The sequence below is a fragment of the Mangifera indica genome, chromosome 18 (assembly GCF_011075055.1).
Source record: "Mangifera indica cultivar Alphonso chromosome 18, CATAS_Mindica_2.1, whole genome shotgun sequence".
NCBI classification, from domain to species: domain Eukaryota; kingdom Viridiplantae; phylum Streptophyta; class Magnoliopsida; order Sapindales; family Anacardiaceae; genus Mangifera; species Mangifera indica.
Window position 1 is genome coordinate 7,757,620 of NC_058154.1, and position 23,016 is coordinate 7,780,635.

At 33.8% G+C, this 23,016-nt stretch overlaps 2 protein-coding genes across 7 annotated transcripts; one reads left to right on the top strand and one right to left on the bottom strand.

Annotated features, from left to right (window-relative positions):
- Positions 1-10,558: 10,558 nt before the first annotated feature.
- Positions 10,559-13,801, top strand: LOC123202438 (pre-mRNA-splicing factor ISY1 homolog). 2 transcript variants are annotated; one of them, XM_044618383.1, is made up of 2 exons: positions 10,559-11,649; positions 13,213-13,801. In XM_044618383.1, the coding sequence occupies exon 1, from the start codon at positions 10,726-10,728 to the stop codon at positions 11,623-11,625; it is 900 nt and encodes a 299-aa protein (XP_044474318.1). In that variant the 5' UTR covers positions 10,559-10,725; the 3' UTR covers positions 11,626-11,649; positions 13,213-13,801. The 2 variants fall into 2 exon arrangements, with proteins under 2 accessions (XP_044474318.1, XP_044474320.1); XM_044618385.1 differs by lacking the exon at positions 13,213-13,801 and adding an exon at positions 12,335-12,838.
- Positions 13,802-17,746: 3,945 nt separating this feature from the next.
- On the bottom strand, positions 17,747-22,683 carry LOC123202147. 5 transcript variants are annotated; one of them, XM_044617921.1, is made up of 4 exons: positions 22,522-22,683; positions 20,573-21,695; positions 19,037-19,392; positions 17,747-18,211 (listed from the first exon to the last, which is right to left on the bottom strand). In XM_044617921.1, exons 2-4 carry the CDS (start codon positions 21,615-21,617, stop codon positions 18,182-18,184), a joined length of 1,431 nt encoding a protein of 476 aa, XP_044473856.1. In that variant the 5' UTR covers positions 21,618-21,695; positions 22,522-22,683; the 3' UTR covers positions 17,747-18,181. The 5 variants fall into 5 exon arrangements, with proteins under 5 accessions (XP_044473856.1, XP_044473857.1, XP_044473855.1 ...); XM_044617922.1 differs by having other exon boundaries at positions 19,015-19,392; positions 22,522-22,682; XM_044617920.1 differs by having other exon boundaries at positions 19,009-19,392; positions 20,573-21,667; positions 22,522-22,676.
- Positions 22,684-23,016: the final 333 nt, after the last annotated feature.

Here is a 23,016-nt window from a genome sequence, read left to right on the forward strand (position 1 = left end):
AAATCCCTCTATAAACCTCTGGTAATACCTCAAGAAACTACGAACCTCCTTAACTATCTTTGGTCTCTGCCACTCAATTATAGCCTTAATCTTACTGTGATCTACGGATATACCCTTTGTTGAAATTACATGCCTTAAAAAGGTAACTCTATCTAGCCAAAATTCACATTTCGAGAATTTGACATATAGTTGTTTCTCTCTTAACTTCTGGAGGGTAAACCTCAAGTACTGCTCATGTTCCTCTCGACTACAAGAACACACTAAGATATCATCAATGAATATCACAATAAATTTATCCAAACAGTCATGGAATACCCTATTAATCAAATCCATAAATACTGCAAGGGCATTCGTCAATCCGAATGACATCACTACAAACTCAAAGTGGTCATATCTCATTCGAAAAGTTATCTTGGGTATATCCTTCTCTACCACTTTTACCTGGTGATAACCAGATCTCAAATTTATTTTGGAGAAGACTGCGAATCCCTTCAACTAATCAAATAAGTCATCAATTCTGGGTAACAGGTACTTATTCTTAACTGTGACTTTATTCAACTCTTTATAATCAATGCACATCCTCATAGACTGAAATTTCTTTTTCACAAATAGGATAGAAGCTCTCCAAAAGGAACGACTCGGTTTGATAAAACCATGATCTAGTAACTTCTGGAGCTGCTTTTTCAGTTCTTGTAACTCAGTATGGGTCATTCGATAGGGTGCTCTTAAAATTGGTATTGTGTCTGGTACCAACTCTATACTAAACTCAACCTTTTTTTCGAGAGCTAATCCTAGTAGCTCACTCGAAAACACATCTAAAAACTCTCGTACTACTGGTGTCTTATCAATAGTCAGGTCTGATTTAACCTTGCTCACTACATGAGCCAAATATCTAATACATCTTTTTTTCAACATTTTACTAGCTTTCAATATACTGATCATCAAACTCCAAATATGACCTTCACCAAACTCAAATTAATCTCCAGAGTCCAGGTTAAATCTCACTTTCTTCTTTTTACAATCAATCTCAGCTTCGTGTCTCCTCAAAAAGTTTATCCCTAAAATCATATCAAAAATCTGGCATTTCAAACACAATCAGGTCTACTAGTAATTGTCGACCCTGAATCACAATACTTTGTTCTAGTAGCATCATCTCACTAATAATTGACCCTCCATCAGGTAACTCGATCATAATCATCTGGCTATTCTGATAGGTTGTAACTTTAACCTCTCAAACAAACTCTTGGCTACAAAACAATGAGTAGCCCCACAATCAACTAAAACATAAATAGGAGTATCAAGATAAAGAATCTGACCCATGACTACTAATGGATTAGCCTCTATTGGGTTTTAGGTGATCGTATAAACTCTGGTTGTGGCCCCTCCTATAGGCTACTGTTACTCTACTCTCACTGAGGTAGTTATACAAAAACAGGTAATATGTCTAGGTTGACGACATCTGAAACAAACTGTCTAGTCTGTCAAACACTTCATTTATGCTACTTTCCACATTTCTGGTAAGTTGGTATCCCCGATCTTCTTTGTTTTTTTCCACTTTTCCAATTTTTTTCATGCCTCTGAATTGGAGAGGTCGTTTACCCTTCCTATCTCATTCTGGAGGAAGGTCTCTCTGTGCTGAAATGGAACCACTGCTCATCAAGGGAGCTGGCATGGCAAAAGAGGGTGTAACTTTTTGCCTTGTGGTCTGATCGAACCTCCTCCTCACAAAAACCTCTACCTCTAAAGTTTTATCGAAGGCCTCTATAAAAGTCCTGGGTGGTTGTGCGCCCATCATAACATCTCGGGCTATCTCTAGATCTAGCCTATATATGAACTTCTACATACACCTCATCTCTGTACTAGCTATCTTGGGGGCATACTAAGACAACTGATTAAACTTTCTAGAATATTCTTTTACTGAATTTGTCCCCTGCACTAGATTAATAAACTCCTAGGCCCTAATATAAGTAACATCGACGCCTTTAGACTCTACCTCAAATTGATGCCTAAACTCAGACCAAGTCATCTCTAAGACACTGATCGTCTCCCTGACCAAGTTTCACTATATTCTTGCCCTTGACTTGAAAAGATAAGTGGCATATCTCACTCTCTCCTAGTCACTCATATCAAATAAGGTCATTTCACTCTTTATTGATTCTAACCACTCTTTAACTGTTATTGGGTCCTTTGCACCATCAAATTTTTAAGGTTGGTGCATACTAGAGAGGTTAAAAATAGGATGCAGTTGAGTCCTCACTGGGGCTATTGTAGATGCTGAAATAACCTCCCTCATATCATGTCCTTGGGTCAGTGGTGTATGTGTCATCTTACTTTCCTGCGTAAGAGCACCTCTATATTGTTCATGTGCACTGAGACTCCCTTGGGGTACTTGGGGAGCTACTTCATCACTCTAGTTGTTCTGAGAGGGATCTACTGGTGTTCGGCTCATAGGTCTTAAAAATGAACACATCACTGTCATAAAACTCAGCAGGTATAAGTGAAAACTTAACTTACAATGATCGACTACAAGGGCGGTCAGCGTGGCTAAAGGGTATTCCATCTATGTGTTACTTAGATTACTCAATTTTGTTGTAGAAAACATCTTTTAGGTTTCCAAAATCATGTTTTAATACTAACTTGTAACATCCTTCCTTACCCTTACTGAGTGTTCTTATCTCTCACTTCCTTTTCTTTCATGATTGTAGGTACAGGTGATCGTGGTAGTTACGCGGCAGGGTCAGGTCAGCGAAGATAGATCCAATTGGAGCAGGTTATCTCTGGTTCATATTACATGCATACAATTGCATATCTTGTTGACTTTTAACCTTTTAGAGATGGTTGTACAATTGTATATGATTACTCCGTGTCTTCAGATGCTTTCAGATGAGTTTTCATATGAGATATATGCATTTTTTGTTCACTTCTAAATTTTCAGTTTTTTTAGAATAATTTCTAAACATTTTAGTAATGAGTTTAGTTTAAAGTAGTTTTGAAAAAAAAAAATAGACGCTTCAGATATTGATTCGTAACATTTCTTTTTCAGAGGGTAGTAAAAAATGAAGTAAACTATCTCCTTTCCTATTTTAACTCACTCTCGGGACTCAATCTCACATCATAACCTCTATAAGGAATCGAAGGGATAATCTAGTTCATTATTTACTATTTGGGTTATACTTTGTCCCATCAGGTGTCCATTTGATACTTTCTGGAAGCTAACTATAGGGATTTGACACTTTTCTAAGCTTGAGCTCTCTTCCTTTCTCTCACTACACCATTTTTGAATCTGAATTGAGTTCTACTATGAGCATGCTCTACTACGAGCAGACTCTACTATAGGTCTATATCCTACTACGGACATGTCCTATTACAGACGTACCCTACTATGAGTGATGCGGTGTAAAGTGCCCCATCATAGTTCATAGCCTGCATGCGTGCGTTATATCTTACTAATCTTGCTTCTATCTAAAACTATCTACAACTCACTAGACCATACTTTTGGGACGACCCTTAAATCTTGACCCCCAAATTCCTTTTTTTGCTTTTATTTCTTTTCTTCTTCTTTTCTTTTTCTCTCCTTTCTTTCCTTTCTCCCTTTTTTTTTTCTCCTCATTTTCTTTCTTTCTTTCTTTCTTTTCAAAACTATAAATCACTATTTATGATGCAATTTAATAATCCAAATGGTCTCTAATTCATACAAGTTATATATCATTGAAAAGAGGACTCAAAGATATTTCCAACAAGCTATAATAGCACTCATGATTCATCAAATAAGGTAGTCAAAATATAGGATGAATCAGTGACAAAAAACTGTATTAACTGTTTATTTGGTAAGATAGTCTTTTTGTTCATTCCATTTAATAGTCCAAACGGTCTCTAATTCATATAAGCTATATATAATTGAAAAAATAATTCAAAGAGCTTTCCAACAAGATATAATAGCACTCATGATTCATCAGATAAGGCAGCCAAAACATGGGATGAAGTCAATGGCAAAAATCTGTATTCACTGTTTATTTGATAAGGTAGTTTTTTTGTTCATGCAATTTAATAGTTCAAACAGTCTCTAATTCATACAAGCTATATATCATTGAAAATATGATTCAAAGAGCTTTCCAATAAGTTATAATAACACTCATGATTCATCAGATAAGGCAGTCAAAACGTAGGACGAAGTCAATGGCAAAACGATAAATATCATCCAACTCTCTGTCATGAACAAATTAACACACATAGATGCCCCGAATGGAAAAACAACATTTCTCAACTTCAAAATCATCATTTATAACATAGATCCAAGGAACCAAAAGCATAAAACATGAAACATATTATGTATAATACCCTTTACCTTATTTCAAGTCAATCTTTGCTAAATTGGCTCCCTCCTTTTTGTCTTCCTTCTTTGATCATCAAAACCACCTTAAATCAACACCAAAACACATTAACATCTTTATATAACATGCATCCAATATATATAAACATAGGAAAAGAGAAAAAGAAAGAGATCTTTTGGTTACCAAGACTCCAAAAGTGTTTCATCTTCTTTTCTTTCCTTACTTTTCTTTCAAAACCCTTCAAATCATCCACTTTCCTTCTAAAAACAAAGAAAAAGCATGAAGAAGGCTACTTTTTCTAGAAGAGAAGTAGAAGATGATGGAAAAAGGTATCATTTTCCTTTTTTCTTTGACTTTTCTCTCGTTATATATATATATATATATATATATCTTTGTTTTTCTTTTGTAATCGCTTTGTATATATATATAGATATGTAGATATATATAAACACATATACATTTGAACATATATATTTAAAACTAGAAATATCTCAAAGCAAGGATAAAAGACATAAATGCCCCTAGAACGTACCTAAGGGTATTATAAAAGTCTAAGAGTGCTTTAGGAGATTAGGTATCGATAAAAACTTGATATCACAATAAGATAATAGATAATTCAATGCCTATAAGACATAGATAGATTAGACTCAAGATAAGTCTCAAAGAGTTCTAGGAGATTGGGAATTGATAGAGACTTGATATCTTGCTGAGACATTAAATGATTTGATACCTACAAGACATCTAAATCAAAATTATATGTTGGTAAGGGAATACCCATGATGTAGGCATACCCATAAATAGGGTAAAGTCTATTGATTAGTGTTTACCATTGTCAAGACTGTAGGTCTGTCAATTGACTAAGACTTACCAAGACTTAGATAGTTTATCAATTAGGGTCCACATATTGAATTAGCTAGGATCACGAGTCTGTCAACTGATAAGATAGGCTCAGATTGCATATCTGTCAATTGACGAGGATTTACCAAGACTTAGATATTCTATCAATTAGGGTCCACATATCAACCAAAATCGTAAGTCTGTCAATTTGTCTTATGAGATTAGATAACCAAAGCTAAAGAGAGATTGTCTAAAAAGTGGTCACTAGAGTTGGTACATTGATTCCCTAAGATTCAAGTTAGATAATAACAACCTAAGATCAAAATCAAGATAATTTGTATAGTAAAGGAAAGGGATAAACTGAGATTTGAGATTGTAGGATAGATCATCCCTACTTGCCAAGTTTTATACTCATCTCATTCCATTGTATTTTACAGGTGATAGGATTGAGGTGATGGCAGCAAGGCAGTGACTCAATGATGGAGCGGCATGCGAGTGAATGGACTCATAAGCATAAATAGTCTAAAATGATGACATTTATGCTATCATAGGTTGGATTTTCATTTTCTAGTATATAAACTATTTATTGAGTTGAGATTTATTATTACACTTGGGGATTATTCCACGATAATAGTTTTCATTGTTTAATAAAGACGGTAAGATGATATTAAGACATTATTAAGATTTATTCATGTTGATTTAGGATTTATGGATTTGATTCGATGATCCTACTCATGCATATAAAGATTTTAGTAGCACTTTACCCCCAAAGGATATGATATTTGGGGTGAAATTTTACAATGTGTTATTGGTGTTAATTAATGTTGGAAATAGAACTTTATTAGACTAAACCTATAAATGATGTAGTTCAAACTGGCAATGCTTGTAAACCATTGTTCAAACTTCAAAAAAGGTGAGCAAAAGTGCACTTTACTTTATCCAACATTAATGACATCTCACTCTTAGGTGTTGGTTGCATTGTTATACCAATTGACAAATGTTGCATGCACTATGGTGTCCCATGTGAGAGAACCATCCAATGGTAAAACATTCGCTTCTTGATCTAATGATTCTAATGTCTTAATTAATTACATATGTCTTTGTCATAGGGATTAGTATAAGGGCTTCGAGTAAATGGCCTTTTCTTGACCTGGCAAATAGGCGGGTTACTCGAATGGTCTTTTCTTGACTTGGTAAATAGGCGGGTTACTCGAGAGTACCCACCAAAAAACAAATATGGCTTTTAGGTTTTTAATCCCATATTTTTTTGAACTTGTAATCATGGGAAGGACTACTCTTCACTTTATAACATTACTTTATGTCTATCTATTCATTGCTCAAGTAATAGAAGAAATTTTTTTTATCTTTTACTTTATAATAATTTGTTTTCTAATATGATTGTTGATAAGAATTTTTATGACCAACTAATCTACCTAAGCCAATTAATTTTTAATATTATGTCTTAAAAGTGAGATTAAAACATACTTAGGTGATTAGCTAAAACATATTATGACTATTATTTCTCAAAGAAAGACTATGTTTGGGTTGAATAACAACAATTTTTCAAATAATTTAATTGAGTTATAAATGTAATTATCAACATTATTAAACAGATCTTCTCATAATTTGTTGAACAACACTTTTTATAGGTTTCAAAAAGAGTATATATTTAATATAAATAATAATTGTCAAATATATTTTTAATGGTTTTAAGGAACTAAGTTGATATGTCAAGGTTTCCGAGGTAGGTTTAAGGGATTAAAATAGTCCCAAGTTATGATTAAAATTAATTAGGTTCACGTCATCAATGTATGGAGTACAAGAAATACTCTCGATGACCTTATGAGGGTGGATCAAGTCAAAAGGCAAAATGGGAGTTATGAAAGTTTAAGTTATGATAAGTTCATGTTTACTGAGTGATTATCACTCATTATCCTACCTTCTTGTTTTGCAATTAATAGGTTATCGTGATGGTTGTAGCTTTAAAAGGTCAACTGACGTGAGCTACTATGAGGGGTGTTTTAGTCATATGGAATATATATGTATTTTTATGCTACAAACTTTAAGGTTTACATTATACTTTGTTTTGGGATTATGTGAATTTATGTTTGGTTTTTTATTTTATTATTATTTATGGCATCCTTTAAATGCTTCCGTGAATAATTTATTAAAGGTATTTTAATCATTTTTAATATTAATGGCATATTTGTTTAAAGTTTAAGTGAATGCATGCTTGTTTAGCCAATGTATGTGATGCTTCCCTTCAAAGGTTGTACTTCTAGATAGAATGTCAACATCGTTCTACACATAAGAATTTTAAGAATCATACCCAACCCTCATATTCATTGGGTCTCACTTTTTCCTAATGTCACAACCATATAATGTATATGGGAATTCATGGATGATTTTAGTGAGTCTGTCGTAAGTGTCTTGATAAGTAATATAAAATGACAACTTTGAGATGATCTATAGGATCATTCTGAACATCAACAACCATATTGTATCCAAAAAATATAAATTACCAACACAAATATGAAAGAAAGAATAAAACATTGATACATTTGAAAAAACAAGTTACATCATCAAACACTTGCAACTTTTGTGAACGGTGTCGAATCATCTATTCGATTCATTTAATCTTTTACCCTACTAAGATGGGCATCAATGTGTGTTCATACTATTGCAATAAAATTATGAAACACTCTCTTCTAGCTAGTAAATATATGTTGCATAGAAGCTAAAGCTGAATATGCAACAAGTTTTGCAGCTATTAAACTAATTAATGAGGTGAGTTTTGGTTGTTTCTCCTCTCTACACAACAATGATAGAGTTGATTTTGGTTGTGGTTCTAGATCGTTGGGTAGGAGATCATCTTCACCATGTGCATCACCTAACAATAAAGATATCAACACATCATGCAAGTGATTTGGCCTCACAAAAAATTTCAAAAGATCAATGAACGAATCTATTTTACGCTCTTTTTAAATCAAGATTATCACATAGTTTTGCTCTTTCAATAAAACTATGCTTATCCATTTTAAGCGCACAAATAAGTACACACTTTATATGTGTTATCAAGGGATTGAGTGATTTTGAATTAATAATAAAATAACATCCAATTATATTATGACACATCATATATGTATCTACTTGTGTACTCAAAAGTGAATATACATAGCGTTGCTATAATATTTTTAGTGAAACTTTGAAAAAGAAAATGAATGGTAATAGTAACATAAAAAATTCAAAGCCATAATGTAACTTACAACCATCCTACTAGATATGTCTTTTGCACCATCCCACAATGGTATGCTTTTGTTTTTCCATTTTAACATCCAAGGGACCTTTAATGTTGACTTCATCTCAACCCAAACATATAGGTTATCAAGGGTCTCGTATATCCAAAATTGTAATAACAAAGTCCACATTAGTGATTCATTAAAATAAGAAGATTAATTGTTACAATATATACATAAAACCAATGTTACTTGAAAAGCTAGTGAGAAACTCATAAGTATTTATGTGAACAACCTCAACGTACTGATACAATATTATCTTCCTCATTGAAGCAACAATAAGCTCCCAAACTCTTATGCCCCATGGTTATTTCTTGAATTTAGGAAAGTAATCAACAAGTTGCAATATATCAAGGCTAATTACCTTCTTATTATCTGTAACAAATAATGCAACAAATAGACAATACAACAGGCAAGCTTTACCACATCTTTATCGTTGTCCCCCAAGTTGTTGCTTTAAATACAAATATCAAGTCACCATATGTAACTAATGTCTTAATAGGAAAATATATTTCTTGTTCCTTTATTGCACTAAGGATGGAATGTATTTTGCCGTGTTAGTATGGCGATTGAATTTCAAACTTATCACCAGAGAGAACTAATATCGAATGAAACAAATGTCAACCTCATTTACCCTAAACTAGAACTCCTTAAAGTGTTGATGTCAAAAAAGCTCCAAAATAAGTTCCCATAAACAACATTTTTTTTATAATTGCTTAACTTCATACAAATCTGAGTGAATGCTTCCTTTTGTCCTCTCGTAGTCACATGGGCTTTAGTAGCAAGAATCAAAGTACTTCTTAGCTACTTTATCAGATTGTCTTACCAAAGCTTGGTTTTTACTCTAAGTTCTACAATCAAAATATCCCAAAAATTTGGTTATTTTTTGTTAAGAAATAATGAATTCAATCATAAATTCAAAAAAGAAACAAAATATACCAAAACATTAGAAAATTTGAGTTGATTGGAGATTATATACAATTTAGTAGATTTAGGTACTCAAAGTGTATGGTAAATTACGTAACCTCCTTAAGAATTAGTTTTTTTTTTTTTCCATTTACCTCTTTCACACTCTCTTTTAGCATGAAATGTTGACAAGTACCCTCCCATGCTCAATCAACCCAAAACCAGAAATTTCATGCAATTGGTTTATCAATGTATAGATGTGCATAATTTAGTTCAAACTGTAAAACTAAATCAAATCGTTTAAAAATTATAGTTTAGTTTAGTTTATAAAATGATTTGGTTTTAGTTGAAAATTTTTTAAACTGTTTTTTTCTATTTGGGTTGCGGTTTGAGTGATTTTCAAACTCTCTCTCTTTATAAAACAAACCAAACAATTTAGGTTTCAAACCAAATTAAAAAAATAAGGTTTGAATCATAGTTATCAATATTCTATAATATATAATACGTATCTTATAATTGATACATATTATCTATACGGATATATATATATATATATATATATATATATATATATAAAGTGAAATATAAGAGAATAATGATAGAGAAGGTGAACAATGCCTAAGAACATAAATGATTAAGAAACTCAATGACGAACAGACCTCAATGTTCTTAGGGGACTATGAAACTTAATATAAAGTTTTAATAAACTCAGTTTGAATTCAAACTTTCTAACAACCAGTTTGTTGATTAAAATAATTAAAAAAATATATGATTATCTAGATTTTTTAAAAGATAATTTAGACATATTTGTTTAATTAATTTTGAGTATTTGATTTTAAAAAATTAAAAAATAAAAATTAACTTCACATATTTATTCGATAATATTTTCTTTTTGTTAATGAAACAAAAAATTTTAGGTTTTTTTAATTTATAAGTAATTCATTAAAGGATTTTATAAGATTAATGGAAATTCAAACTTAAGACTTCTTTTTAAAAATTCTAATTTTTTATCAGTTTTATTAACACTTCTCCTTAAAAAAAAAAAAAAAAAACCCTAAACCTCAAAAATATTTTAGGTTGAAATTTAAAGAATTCTATAATGTTTTTATCCATTTTAAGCCTCTCTTTGCTTTTTTTCCTTGGTTTAAAAAATCGAAAAATTATAAAAGGAGGTTTTCGGAAAAAATAAAAAAAATTGTACGAGGGTAAATAACGTGAGAAGAACTTGTAGTTCGAATCCTCAATTTAAAAACTCTAGCAGTGACGCCGGGAGGAAGAAACTGTTAACAAAACCCTAATTCCCCTCAGAAACCCTCTCTCCCTTCAAATTAGGGTTCGAATTGTGAAACCAAAACATGGCTAGAAACGAAGAGAAAGCTCAATCTATGCTCAATCGATTCATCACCCTAAAAGCCGAAGAAAAAAAGAAGCCAAAGGAACGCCGTCCTTATCTAGCCTCGGAGTGCCGTGATCTCGCCGAGGCCGACAAATGGCGCCAGCAAATCATGCGCGAAATCGGCCGCAAAGTTGCCGAAATTCAAAACGAAGGTCTCGGGGAGCACCGGCTCCGCGACCTGAATGACGAGATCAACAAACTGATTCGAGAGAAATCGCACTGGGAGCGAAGAATTGTCGAACTTGGTGGGCCCAATTACACCAAACACTCCGCGAAAATGACGGACTTAGACGGAAATATTGTTGATGTCCCAAACCCTGGTGGACGTGGGCCGGGGTACCGGTACTTTGGGGCGGCGAAGAAACTTCCAGGTGTGAGGGAGTTGTTTGAGAAGCCTCCTGAGTTGAGGAAGAGAAGAACTCGGTATGATATTTATAAGAGGATTGATGCAAGTTATTATGGGTATAGAGATGATGAAGATGGGGTTTTGGAGAAAGTCGAGGGGCCTGCAGAAGCCAAAATGAGGGCAGAGGCGGAGGAGGAGTGGCGAAGGATGGAGGAGATAAGGAGAGAGGCAAAGAAGGCGGTGAAGAGTGGGGAAGTGGTGAGTGTTGGGGTTTTGAAGGATTTATTGTTTGAGGGGGAAGAGGATGCGGTGGAGGAGGAGAGGAGAGAGATGGAGAAGGAGAAGATTGAGAAGGAGAGGGAGTTTGTTGTGCACGTGCCATTGCCGGATGAGAAAGAGATTGAGAAGATGGTAGTTGAGAGGAAGAAGATGGAGTTGTTGAATAAGTATGCCACCAAAGACTTGGTGGAAGAGCAGAATGAGGCAAAAACTCTACTTAATATTCAACGCTAGATAATGAGAGCGACAATGATGATTGTAAGATTTTGTTTTAGATGTTGTGAAAGAATAGTTGCTTTATCCAAATGAATGATTATGTTTTGCTCAGTTGATTGGATATGTGTTGATATAATTTTTTCATGTTCTTATTATCTTTACCTGTGCCAGAATAGAGACCTGTGTTTTAATTTTTGCACATAAATGATATTTGTTTGGGAGCTCTGTTCACATGGTCTTTAGTTTTTTCCATTTGTTTTAGATTCTTGTACTTGGAGTGTGTTGAATGAGAAAGATTAATCTTCTCTTGCTAGTGAGACTTTTAACTGAGCAACCGGCTTTAGTGTTGACCAGAACATATTACATAACCATCGAAACAAAAACTGAGTATTTGACTTGAACATGTGGTGTTGTAATATGATTGATTTATGATATGAGTCTTTAAGATATGTTATAATGGAAACTGTTGAGATGTATAATTTGATGCAACTGTGAATTTGGGAAATATCTGAATAACAGGGGTTTTTTTGGGTAAAGTTATAGGCATGGAGGAAGGCCTTGTTTCGGTATTAAGGTACAAAATTATATATTAATTTTGAGGATGGTTATCTTAGGGTGGCAGGATTGTAGTCCTCCAAAATGATTTATATGTGAGTTTTATTTTAGAGCAATTTTGAGCTAAGCCATATAATTTTATAAGGTACTGAGTGTTTCGATATATGTGAAGCTGGATGTCCTTGTCTCAAACAAGGATGTCTTTAGGGCTACGGTTGATAACCTTTCAGCCAGACACAAAAGAAGGAAAACTAGAATAGAAATGGTGAGAACACCCTTGCGATTGTGGAGCTTGCTTGCTTGAAAGAGGAGGGGTAGGGGGAGTTGAAAGAGGATAAAAGAAGCCTCAATCATGAAGAAAGAAGAATGAGAAGCAGTGGGAGTGAGCAAAGAAGAGAAGAGCATGATAAGGAAAGATAGTCAAGTGACAAAGAGGGAAGACTTGGAGTGAACCCAATGGGCTTGGTTTCTGTTAAAGACGCTTCTTGTTCATTGTAGATTAACACACAGGGTCAATTTGAGACTGCATATTGACTGGAAATCCTGTATCAGTGTAAATTAATGGTTTATCTTGAGCTTTATTTGAGAGAAACAGAAAAATTATTGTTTGACCTTTTAAGATAAAAGTTGCTAGCAGTACCAAATTAAATTTGAGGTGAAACCGAAAATTGTTCCAGTTCTGTGGCTCTAATAGTTAATTACAAAAAGTTTCAAATTTCAGTTCAACAAATTAAAGGGTGGATCTTATGGCGAACAATGATTATGCAAAGCATACATTTCCATACAAGGTATTATTAGATAAATCTTAACTTGTTACATAGATTTTCTCACAACATCCAATAAATAATGAGAAATGTAGCTTAATATATTGATTATGCAATTTTCTTTTATGTGAATTGACTTTAGTATTGATTTGAAACACCTTAAATTCTTAATGAAGTTGCAGTGTGATGGTTTCTGTTCACTGTTTTCTCTGGTTATGTGTGTACTTACTTTTCTTGCTATTTCTTCTGATCAACCGTCATGGTATGATTTGTCTTTCTTGAACAGTTCCATCTGCATCAAAGACTTGTGCAAGACATGTAATGTTCGTGGCAGAGGAACCACAACTGCTCTTTTCCCTGAGACTCTTCTATATTTAGCTCTTCCTAGGCATTGATCTTGCAGCAGCCTTCCAATGCCCCCTCACATCACATTTGCCAGTTGCCACAATAGCTTCATTGAATCGAATTTGCCACAATAGCCTTCCAATGCCCCCTCACATCGAGCCAAATTTGAATCGAATCGAACTGTCTGTCCAACTCGCGAGTCGAACTCTCTATAGCCTAAGATCGGTTCAGTTTTAAAACGAGCCGAGTATCTTAACTTGAACTCGGTTCATATTTGAAGTATACGCATTCAAATCGAGCTGAATCGAGTCAAGTTGGCTTTTGAGCCCAAGCCAGCTTGGTTCAGGTCCAGTCCTAGCTTTGAGTCATGGGATCTGAACTCTTTGCTGGTTTTTTTATTGCATTTCTGCATACATGGAAGGAAATGTGTCTTTAAGTTTACTGAAAGCCAGCTGTTCATTGAAGATGATGTCATTTATGTGCTTTGCTTCGATGGTTTAGAAATCTACAACAGAATATTATTAATCGAACCTCCAATTTCTAATTGGAAGTATGTAGCTCTGGCCAGGGATTTAAATATCATCCTTACTTACAGTTACAAGAAGGGAGGGAAGGCGATCAATGTAGCATGCGAGACTCATTTCCGTTTCTAGTACACACAATTCTTTTATAGACACTTGGGATACAAGCATAACATCCCAAAATACCGAATAACATTGAAAATCTTTGTTAATAAAAGAAATAGTAATCCTAGGGTAATCCCAAGTATCTCAACCTCAATATAGATAAAACAAAACCAAGGTGTGTATAAAATAAAATCCATCATAAAATCATAATCATAAATCATAATAATAGAATCCTAATGAGTCTATTCTCATCGCATATTGTTTTATCACTGACCAACTATCTCCTCATCGTTACCTCTATGTCTCTTTATTACAAGAATCAAAAGAAATTCATGAATAAAAATACTCAATAAACAAAAATAATTTATCTTACAATAATCCAATCAATTATCCTCCCCTTTCATTTCTATTCTCTACATTCTAGATTTATTTTCTGTTTAATTCCAAGACTGATCGGATCTCGACCTAAAAAGGGAAAATCCATACCCACTCTAATAAGTAATTTTTAAGGTTCTCTAATCTTAGTTGTCTTATATGGTTGTTAATCAACAAGCTCACAATCCTGGTTTTTCAATCTATGAACCCACTCAACAGATTATTTATGTCTTGATAAGTCATAAGTCAATTGGCAAACTCGCAATTTAGACAATTCTCTTTATCTAAGGAGACCGATTGACAGATTAACTCATAATCTATCTATAAATGTGTCTAGATCATGGGTATTCTCTTATGTCAGCCTATAGTCTCATGATTTACATCTGGTGGGTATTACTCATCATAAGTTCCACAAGATTATCTAATCTCTAGTTATATCCAACCACTAGAAACTATATCATAATTCAATTAATCTCTTTTCAATTCTATTTGGGTTCATCTATTCATTTTAAGAATCTAATTTATCTCTCTTGATCTCAAGCATTCCCCAACACCTCTGTGGGCCTTAATCTCATTCATATATTCATGGTGTCCAACATCATGTACAACCATCCATAGTTTGGTCACATATGTACATTGTCTCTTCTATGTGTAATCGTGCATTCGACTATGTACGAGTGGACCTAATCAAGTGCATGTACACTCATGTTGAAGGCTTCATGGGTGTACATTCAATAGTCCTCCACGTACAGGCGTGCCTCTTTCGACTCCACGACCATGCATCACTTCTCTACTGTTCATCATCTCCTCCTCTTTTCTATATAACCCTAAAGGCATTATTGTCATTCTATTCAACCATGTATGATTATACACAATCTCCATGTAGAGCCACACATGACGCAATGAAATAGCTTCAGGTCATGGATGTTCATGCATGCTCGTCGCACAATCGTGCATGTGGTCTTGGAAAGAAAGTTCAGGCCATCTTGGCTGGAATTTGCTAGTCTTTTGATCTCTAATTCATTCTCAATATGCATTACGATTACAAGCACTACGATTGGTCTCCCTCACAAGGCACTAACTACGATCCTAACTAATTTGGACAAATTAATAAGGCAATCAACATATCCTCATCGATCATCGTTTAAAAACGAGAACATACATCAAGTTTTATTATCAAATCCCTCATTTAACTGCAATAAAGTATCAGGTAATATCTAGACATCATCCAACACCCGTAGCTCTTTATTCATGCATTCTTTAAATACTTTTTATGTAAATAAGTCAAAATTTCACCAACATCAACATTCAGTCATTCCTCTCTACTTGTTATGGATTATATAATTCAGTTGATCACATTTTGGATCTCCAGCCGATAAATAATAGGCCAAAAGATCCCAAAGTCCCACCCTCTTAACTTTCAAAAACTCAAACACTCACTCATGGGTCAATTTATGTTAAAAATATCAGTTAGGATTAGAGATAAAATTGTCATTTAATAAAAAAATTTATAAAATTAAAGTTTTATCACATTTTCCCTCTTATATTTAAAAATCTATTATTTTCCCCTCCACTTAAGGTTTGAAAAATAAACATTTTCCCCCTAGGGTTTGTTGTTTTGCCTTGCTGCTACTCTTTCGATGACCAGAGTTGGCCAACCTCCATACTGGCTCTCCTCCCTCTTCCAAACAATGACAAATTGTCTACCAATCAAAGGTGGGTTGATGATTCATCGATGCAAAGAAGAAACAAATTTGTTTCGTCTTCAAGTAGACAAATCGTCAGCTCACCTCTGATTGATCGACGATTCATCATCATTCGGGAGTGGGAGGAGCACCGATATGGGGGTTGGTTGGCTTCGGTCACCAGAGGAGTAGCAGTAAGGAAAACAACAAACCCTATGGGGGAATGTTTATTTTTCAAACCTTAGGTAGAGGGAGAGGTGAATGATAGTTTTTATATATTGAGAAAAAATGTGATAAAACTTTAATTTTATAATTTTTTTTATTAAATAGCAGTTTTACTCCTAACCTTAACTCATAAGTGGGTGTTTGGGTTTTTGAAAGTTTAAAGGTAGGATCTTGGAATTACATCAAACCCTAGGTGGGAACAAGTCTTTTGGCCTAAATAATATAGCATGCACCTTAGGGACAATATTCTATATATTACTAGCTTTATGGTAAGGGGGCGTTTGGTTTGGGTAATGTTTTATTACCAAAATATAAAGAGTACCTTGAAGATAGATTACTTAAAAGATTACTGGGTATAAATTATTACTATGTTTGATAAAATTTGGTAGGTATAAATAATTATTATGTTTGATTAAAGGTAATAAAAAATTACTAATAAATTATTTTACTTAAATACCTTTGAATATAATTATTTTAAATATTTTTTATATTATTTGTCATATTAATTAAAAATAAATTTATTTTTGTCTCAAAAAATTAATAAATACTAATATAATTATAATAAAATCAAAATTACCTTGGTAATCTTTAAATACCTAAGGTGAAGGTAGTAATCAGATTACCACTTATATTACATGTCACGTCAGCATTGGTAATAGAAGATTACTGTAATTTTTTATTACTGGCAAACCAAACAAGCGAATAAAAGATAGATTACCAAAGACCAAACGGCCCCTAAGAGTAATATTATGTGTACTTATTTGTTGTACATAATTTAGATATACAAATGATGTATCATTATATAATTGAGTATTACTTTATATTTAATCCAAAATCATTCAATCACAAAATAACATATCATCTGTGTATCTAAATTGTATATCAAAAGTGTGTACACATAATTTTATTGTTATGATAATACCTAATTACTAACACAATAAAACTATGTGTATAACTTTTATGCATAAACAATTATTTGTCCCTATATGATTGAGTATTATTTAATTTTTAATTTTTAACTACCTAATCACATAATAATATATTATTGTTTATACATAAAATTATGTATAAAAATTATATATATAATACTACTCTCTGTAACGAGTTTTGCTATTTACCAAAAAAAAAACAGACTTTCATCCCTGAGATTGCATTTAATTCATGTCAACCCAACTAATGTTAAGGTTATGCGTGATGACACTGTCAAATAAGTAACTACTGTGGGATATTACAAAAAGACTCTTTTTCCGTCAAAAATGTTATTTCAATGAGTAATATTTAATATATAAACAAATATTACTAATTTATTTATACAAACTAATGTAATAATATATGATTAAATAATTTTAAAGTGAAAAATAACTAATCGTATCACTCAATTATATGCAACTATCTCAATTTGTATGAATAAGTTAATAAAATTTATTTACACGTATAGTTTTACTCAGTTACAATTATTCAATCAGGACTAATGTATCTTACTAACAAGAAGAATTTCTCCCCTGGATTACCTTTAATCCAAGCCAAACCAACCATGATTACTAGCCATATGAGGCCCCAAATATGGTGTTAATAATCCACATACATGATTAAAGAGATGTTTTTGCTCATACATGTGTTGGATAAACCCACAACTACAATATGGGTGCTAAATTTAAGGTAACAACCATGCCTCCTACCATTAAATCCACAAATTTCCTATTATTACTAAACTTCTTCGCTGATAAATATGGTTCTCTCAGAGCAATACTTCAGAAGAGAAGACAGACAAGGAAACAAAAAGGATTTCCCAGAAACTATTCTATTTACAATCTATGCTGGTTTACAATTACAACATGTCTGATGACTGTTACATGAAATGAAGAAACGGGGAAATGGAGCAGTGCTATACCCAAGAGAGGCAATTAATCCCAAGTATTGCAATGGCTAAATGACAGAAACTGTAATCAGTTAAGATAATTTACAGCAAGCCAAGTAGTCACAAGCTGATCACAGGTGGCTAAGTATCAGTAATTATGGACATCCATTCCTGCAGACACAAGAAGGAACACACAATCAGTAATGACAACCAAAGGCTGGGTGGAAAAACAGTAAATTCAAAACAGGGAACAGGAAGAGACAACAAAAAGCACAACGAAGATTGTAATACAAAATATCAAAGCAGAATATGATAGATTTCATTGATTATACACGAGACTAGAATGTCCAGTGAATAATCTTTCAGAAGCTTAAATTTATGATTAATCTACAAATATTGAATACCCAAAAGTGTACATTTTATCTTTGTGTAATGAAAAATTCAAAAAGGAAAGAGTACAGAATCATGTTGTTCAATTATCTTACAGCTATTCAAAGCACAAACACAAGTATGAGGACTGAGTAGTCGGCTCGAGTTCTCTTTGCACAGATGTACAATCACCTGAACAAAATGTTCAAAGATTACATAAGGACCTGCAGTACCAGGTCCAGACTACACCTTCTGTGATACCAAACACTACAATAATCAGATGTCTATGTTTTGTTTTCTCTTTTTCCTACCCGTGCACAACACTGAACATTTTATTTGTGTATCCTAATGCAACAACTTGATCAGTGAAATACACAGCATATGAATCAGCTTTTCACAACAATCAATCAGAAAATCATTTTCTTGAAAGAGGTTAGTTCTGATTTAAAAAAGTAGAAGATTAAAACCCAAAGAGCATTTAACCAGGAAGATAATGAGACACTTTGCAATGTGTGCACTTGATTAACATGAACAATATGAAACAAGTAGTGTAAAAGACACATGATCATGCGAATTTGAAACTTGAACAAGAGAATTACAATTACAGTTAGCTGAGTGTTGACTGGCCTGCCCAGGTTCAGATGAACTCAACTCCATATCTTGAGTTGCTGTCCAACCAGGTTCATAAGCTTCAAGAAAACTAATCTTTGCCTTATTTGGTAGATCATGGGGATGAACAAATGGCACTCCAGCCGGCCACTCGATCTCCATTCTCATATTGGCACATGGGCTATCAAGAGCATGAACATGGCTCTCACACTCCCTGAGGTTACAGAACCTGAGCTTGATGCCCTTCTTATCTGCAATGTCCTGAACTCTCTCCTTCAAAACTCTCTGGGCCTCCAGCCGTAACCTCTTGGAAGGTGGCAGAGGTTTGCATCTTGAATTATTCTTCCTCCTCCTCATCAATGGTTTCATAGACCCTGTACCAGCATTTCATCGATCCAAGGACCTGCTGTTAAAAGCTTCTTGCTAAGAACTACTACAACAAGAAACAATAATAATCCACCATCAACATGATCCTAACACGTATGAAATGGATTCAAGAAATCTCTCTTAAAGAACCTCTTGTAATAGCAGAAGAAGATTTAATACTACACAACAGTTCTTTTCTTACCAAGACACCTGAGGAATATGATACAGGAAAAGGTAGGGAAATGTAAATTTTTTGGACACGTCCTCAGGATGGGATACACAGTAATTTAGGAGAACTTCAAGGTCGGTTCAGTCTAATCTTATCCTATTTACTAGAATTTCTTCCCTTAATAAGATTAAGCTAATATATTAGCATGCTCATTTGGTAATCTGATCTAGGATTTAATTCTTTTTATGTATTTCAATTACAGAAAATAATTCGAATTTTTCTAGAATATTGCTTGATCATGAATATTGCTTGAGACATTTTTATAGGCATAACCATTTTACAAGGGCATGACTCAGGTTGACAAATATGAGCCTCAATCATGGAGAAACCAAAGGAAAAGGCCTTAAACAGATACACTGCAAACTTTGAGCTTAATAACTACAAATAAAATCTAATGTCATGGTTACCTACAAAATTTTTGTTTAATACCGGAATAAGTTAAGAAAACAGATATATGTAGCATAGTGACAATCTAATGAAGATAGCATGCTCTGTCCAATTCAATAATGAATGTTAACAGCTAAAAAACATAAACGGCAGCGTAGCAACATACACATACACATTGTCAGAAAAGAAAGGAAGAATTGGGGCCAATTTCCACATAAATTATGCAAATTCATTAAAAGAAAGGCAGACAACTAATTCTAGGGATAAGATAATACTCAGAGACAATCAACAAATTGTCCATGCAAAATATGACTATTCCCCAGCCCAAGATCACCATTTATGTATCTGTCTCCCCATTCCATGTATTTATTGACTCTCCAATTTCTTCTTTATAAAATGATTAACTGATATGACCAAAAATAGATTTACAAAGCAAAACAAAAAGCCCAATCAAAGTCAAAAACACAATCTATGAGAGTAATTTCTATCCAAATTGCTGGCAGAAAATTTACCAAAAGATAACCTCCCTAATAAACCAAAGCAAGGATGGATGTTGCTGTAATTCTGCTTACCATCTTGGGCCATAGGGAAACTGAAACTCTGGAAACTTTGCCTGTTAAAAAGTTGATCTGTTGGATGAGATCTCTGCATGAAGTCATCGACTGGTATGGGAAGCTGGAACTGAGCTTCAACACCGTGACCAGCTGCTCTCATCTCGGAACAACTGAGACTGCTCATTGATTTAGGCATGAGTTTGAATGCCACTGAAAATCGTCCATACATGTTACCCTGCATATTAGTGATCCCTGTTCTGTGCAGTGCCGGATTTATATAGCCAGCAGTTGCTTGATAGAGTGCAAGTCCAGGGTAAACAACAGCTTCTTGAGGACCAAGATCCCCATCCACAAGAACCCACCGACCATTAAAGTCTCTTACATGTAAACCTGCCTTATCTGATTTAACAATAGAGACAAGGCTTTTGTCAACATTATGGTCATGATCAGGAAATATAACTAACTGCCCATCCTCTTGAGTTGTTAAACTATGGTGTTGTGCTCCCTGCAATGATGGCCTTGCATGACAGCAAACAGACAATACTGAAGATGATATCTCCCGACTTCTTAAGGGAATGTTATCAAGTACTTCAGTAAATGGAGAACTACGCAAGTTCAAATAGTAGCTGATTGCATCCAGTATATCACGAGCTGCCTTGCCAAGCAGAGAAAATAGGTCTGGCAAACCAGCTGGAGGAAATTCCAATGAGTTGCTAGCTTCGGAAGGAGTCAGGCCAGGCCTGTAATCATATGTTTCATGCCACTGCTGAGGATCAGCATAGTAACCAGATGTCTTACACCACTCACGGGAATCATTTGTATGGATCACCTCTGCCGCTGGGTATGGCGCCCTTTGATGGAAGTAGAGACGAGCAGAATCTAAACAAGATCTCAAGAGAGGCCCATCACTAGCTGGAAATTGAATGATGGCAGCAGAAAACTGAGCAAATGATTGTGATAAAGTTGAGACAGATAGCTTGTAGGAGTCAGAAGGAAGGCCTTCAGATGGTATTAGATCTGTGAGCTTTACACGACCCAGAGATGGCAGGCCATTGCTAGCCATGAAAACCTTTCAATAGGCTAGCCAGCTAAGTTTAACGAAACAGCAACCAGCTGTGGAGTGCATATAGCACAGATGAAACTGGAATCTCAGGCAAAAAGTGCCAGTAACATCAATCATACCAACACAAAATTTAGTCAACAAACTATCCCTATCCAAACTCAACTGATTAATACTAAAAAGATACTTCACGCATAGTCATTCAGCTGGAAATCTAACTTCAAAAATAACCTAAATACCAATAACCCAGCAAGTGTTTACCCAATGTCCAATTCATGGAATTCTATTTACCAAATAGAATGATACTGTTATATTTTTATAATCTTGAACCAATCCACTAACCAAACTTGAGTTCTAATCTAAGACCCCAAACCATACAATCTCCTGGAAGAATTTAAAAAAAAAAAAGCAGTTTACTGTGCAGGTGGTCATGAGTACTTGAAGCTTAGACCTTGCAAGAGCAAATCGACAATCTAACAAAGATTAGAACTCTTAGTTATATAGATTATCTACTTTCATTTTTTTTTCAATGCACCTACCACCCTTTTGCAAATGACTAGAAGAAATAAAGAAAACCAAGAATGAATTATTTTTTCCATTTTGAACTGAAAGTACAAAAAAAGCTATAAATCATTATAATTAATTACTAAACATCCAAATTTCCTGATAAATTCTACTTATGCTCACAGAATTTACAATCATCACACAAATATCACTTCGTTTCCATATATAAAGATAATTACATAATTTTTTTTAAAGTATTCAAATGACGCCGCACAATTTTAAAAATATTTCAAATGAGTACCCATGCTCAAATGTTTCTTCCACAATACTTATAAAATAAGATAAAATAAAAAGAAATTCACCTTCAAATACAAACATTAAAAACTGAAAAGAGAAAGCTGACCTTGGAAGACAGAAAATTTTGATATGCTGTAAATTCGGGTTTGGTGCAGGAGAGGAGAGAGGTATAATGGAGAAAACGTTTTTTCAGAGGAAAGAGCTGACGCTAGGTGGGAGAGTTCTCTCCGGTGCTTTATCCTACAATACTGTCCAGTTGTCTTCTATAGTTGCCACGTTAGTCTACTACTCCCCTGTCAGTAATCTAATGGTGGTGAGTGGTGACAAGTTTTTCATATTATTATATTTGTTTAATAATTTATTTTTGTTATATACCGAAATTACTACTATTTATGAACATGATTTGATCTTCTAACTAAGCTGTCCATTTTAGTTAATCTAACAACAGAGTTTTCAAGTTTAATATATCATGAATTTAGTAAATTTATATTTTCAATAAAACTATGTATATTTATTTTAAATATACAAATAAATATATATTCAATATATCATCAAATATATATTAAATTATATATTTAAAAATATATATACATAACATTAC

Bases quoted from the DNA above. Each gene is read 5' to 3' on its own strand.
- LOC123202438 (XM_044618383.1), top strand. From the start codon at position 10,726: ATGGCTAGAAACGAAGAGAAAGCTCAATCTATGCTCAATCGATTCATC.
- LOC123202147 (XM_044617921.1), bottom strand. From the start codon at position 21,617: ATGGCTAGCAATGGCCTGCCATCTCTGGGTCGTGTAAAGCTCACAGAT. The intron at 19,393-20,572 runs GTAAGCAGAATT...ATGCTGGTACAG, and splicing joins TTTCCCTATGGCCCAAGATG to GGTCTATGAAACCATTGATG. The intron at 18,212-19,036 runs GCCAGTCAACAC...TTGTGTCTGCAG, and splicing joins GTTCATCTGAACCTGGGCAG to GAATGGATGTCCATAATTAC.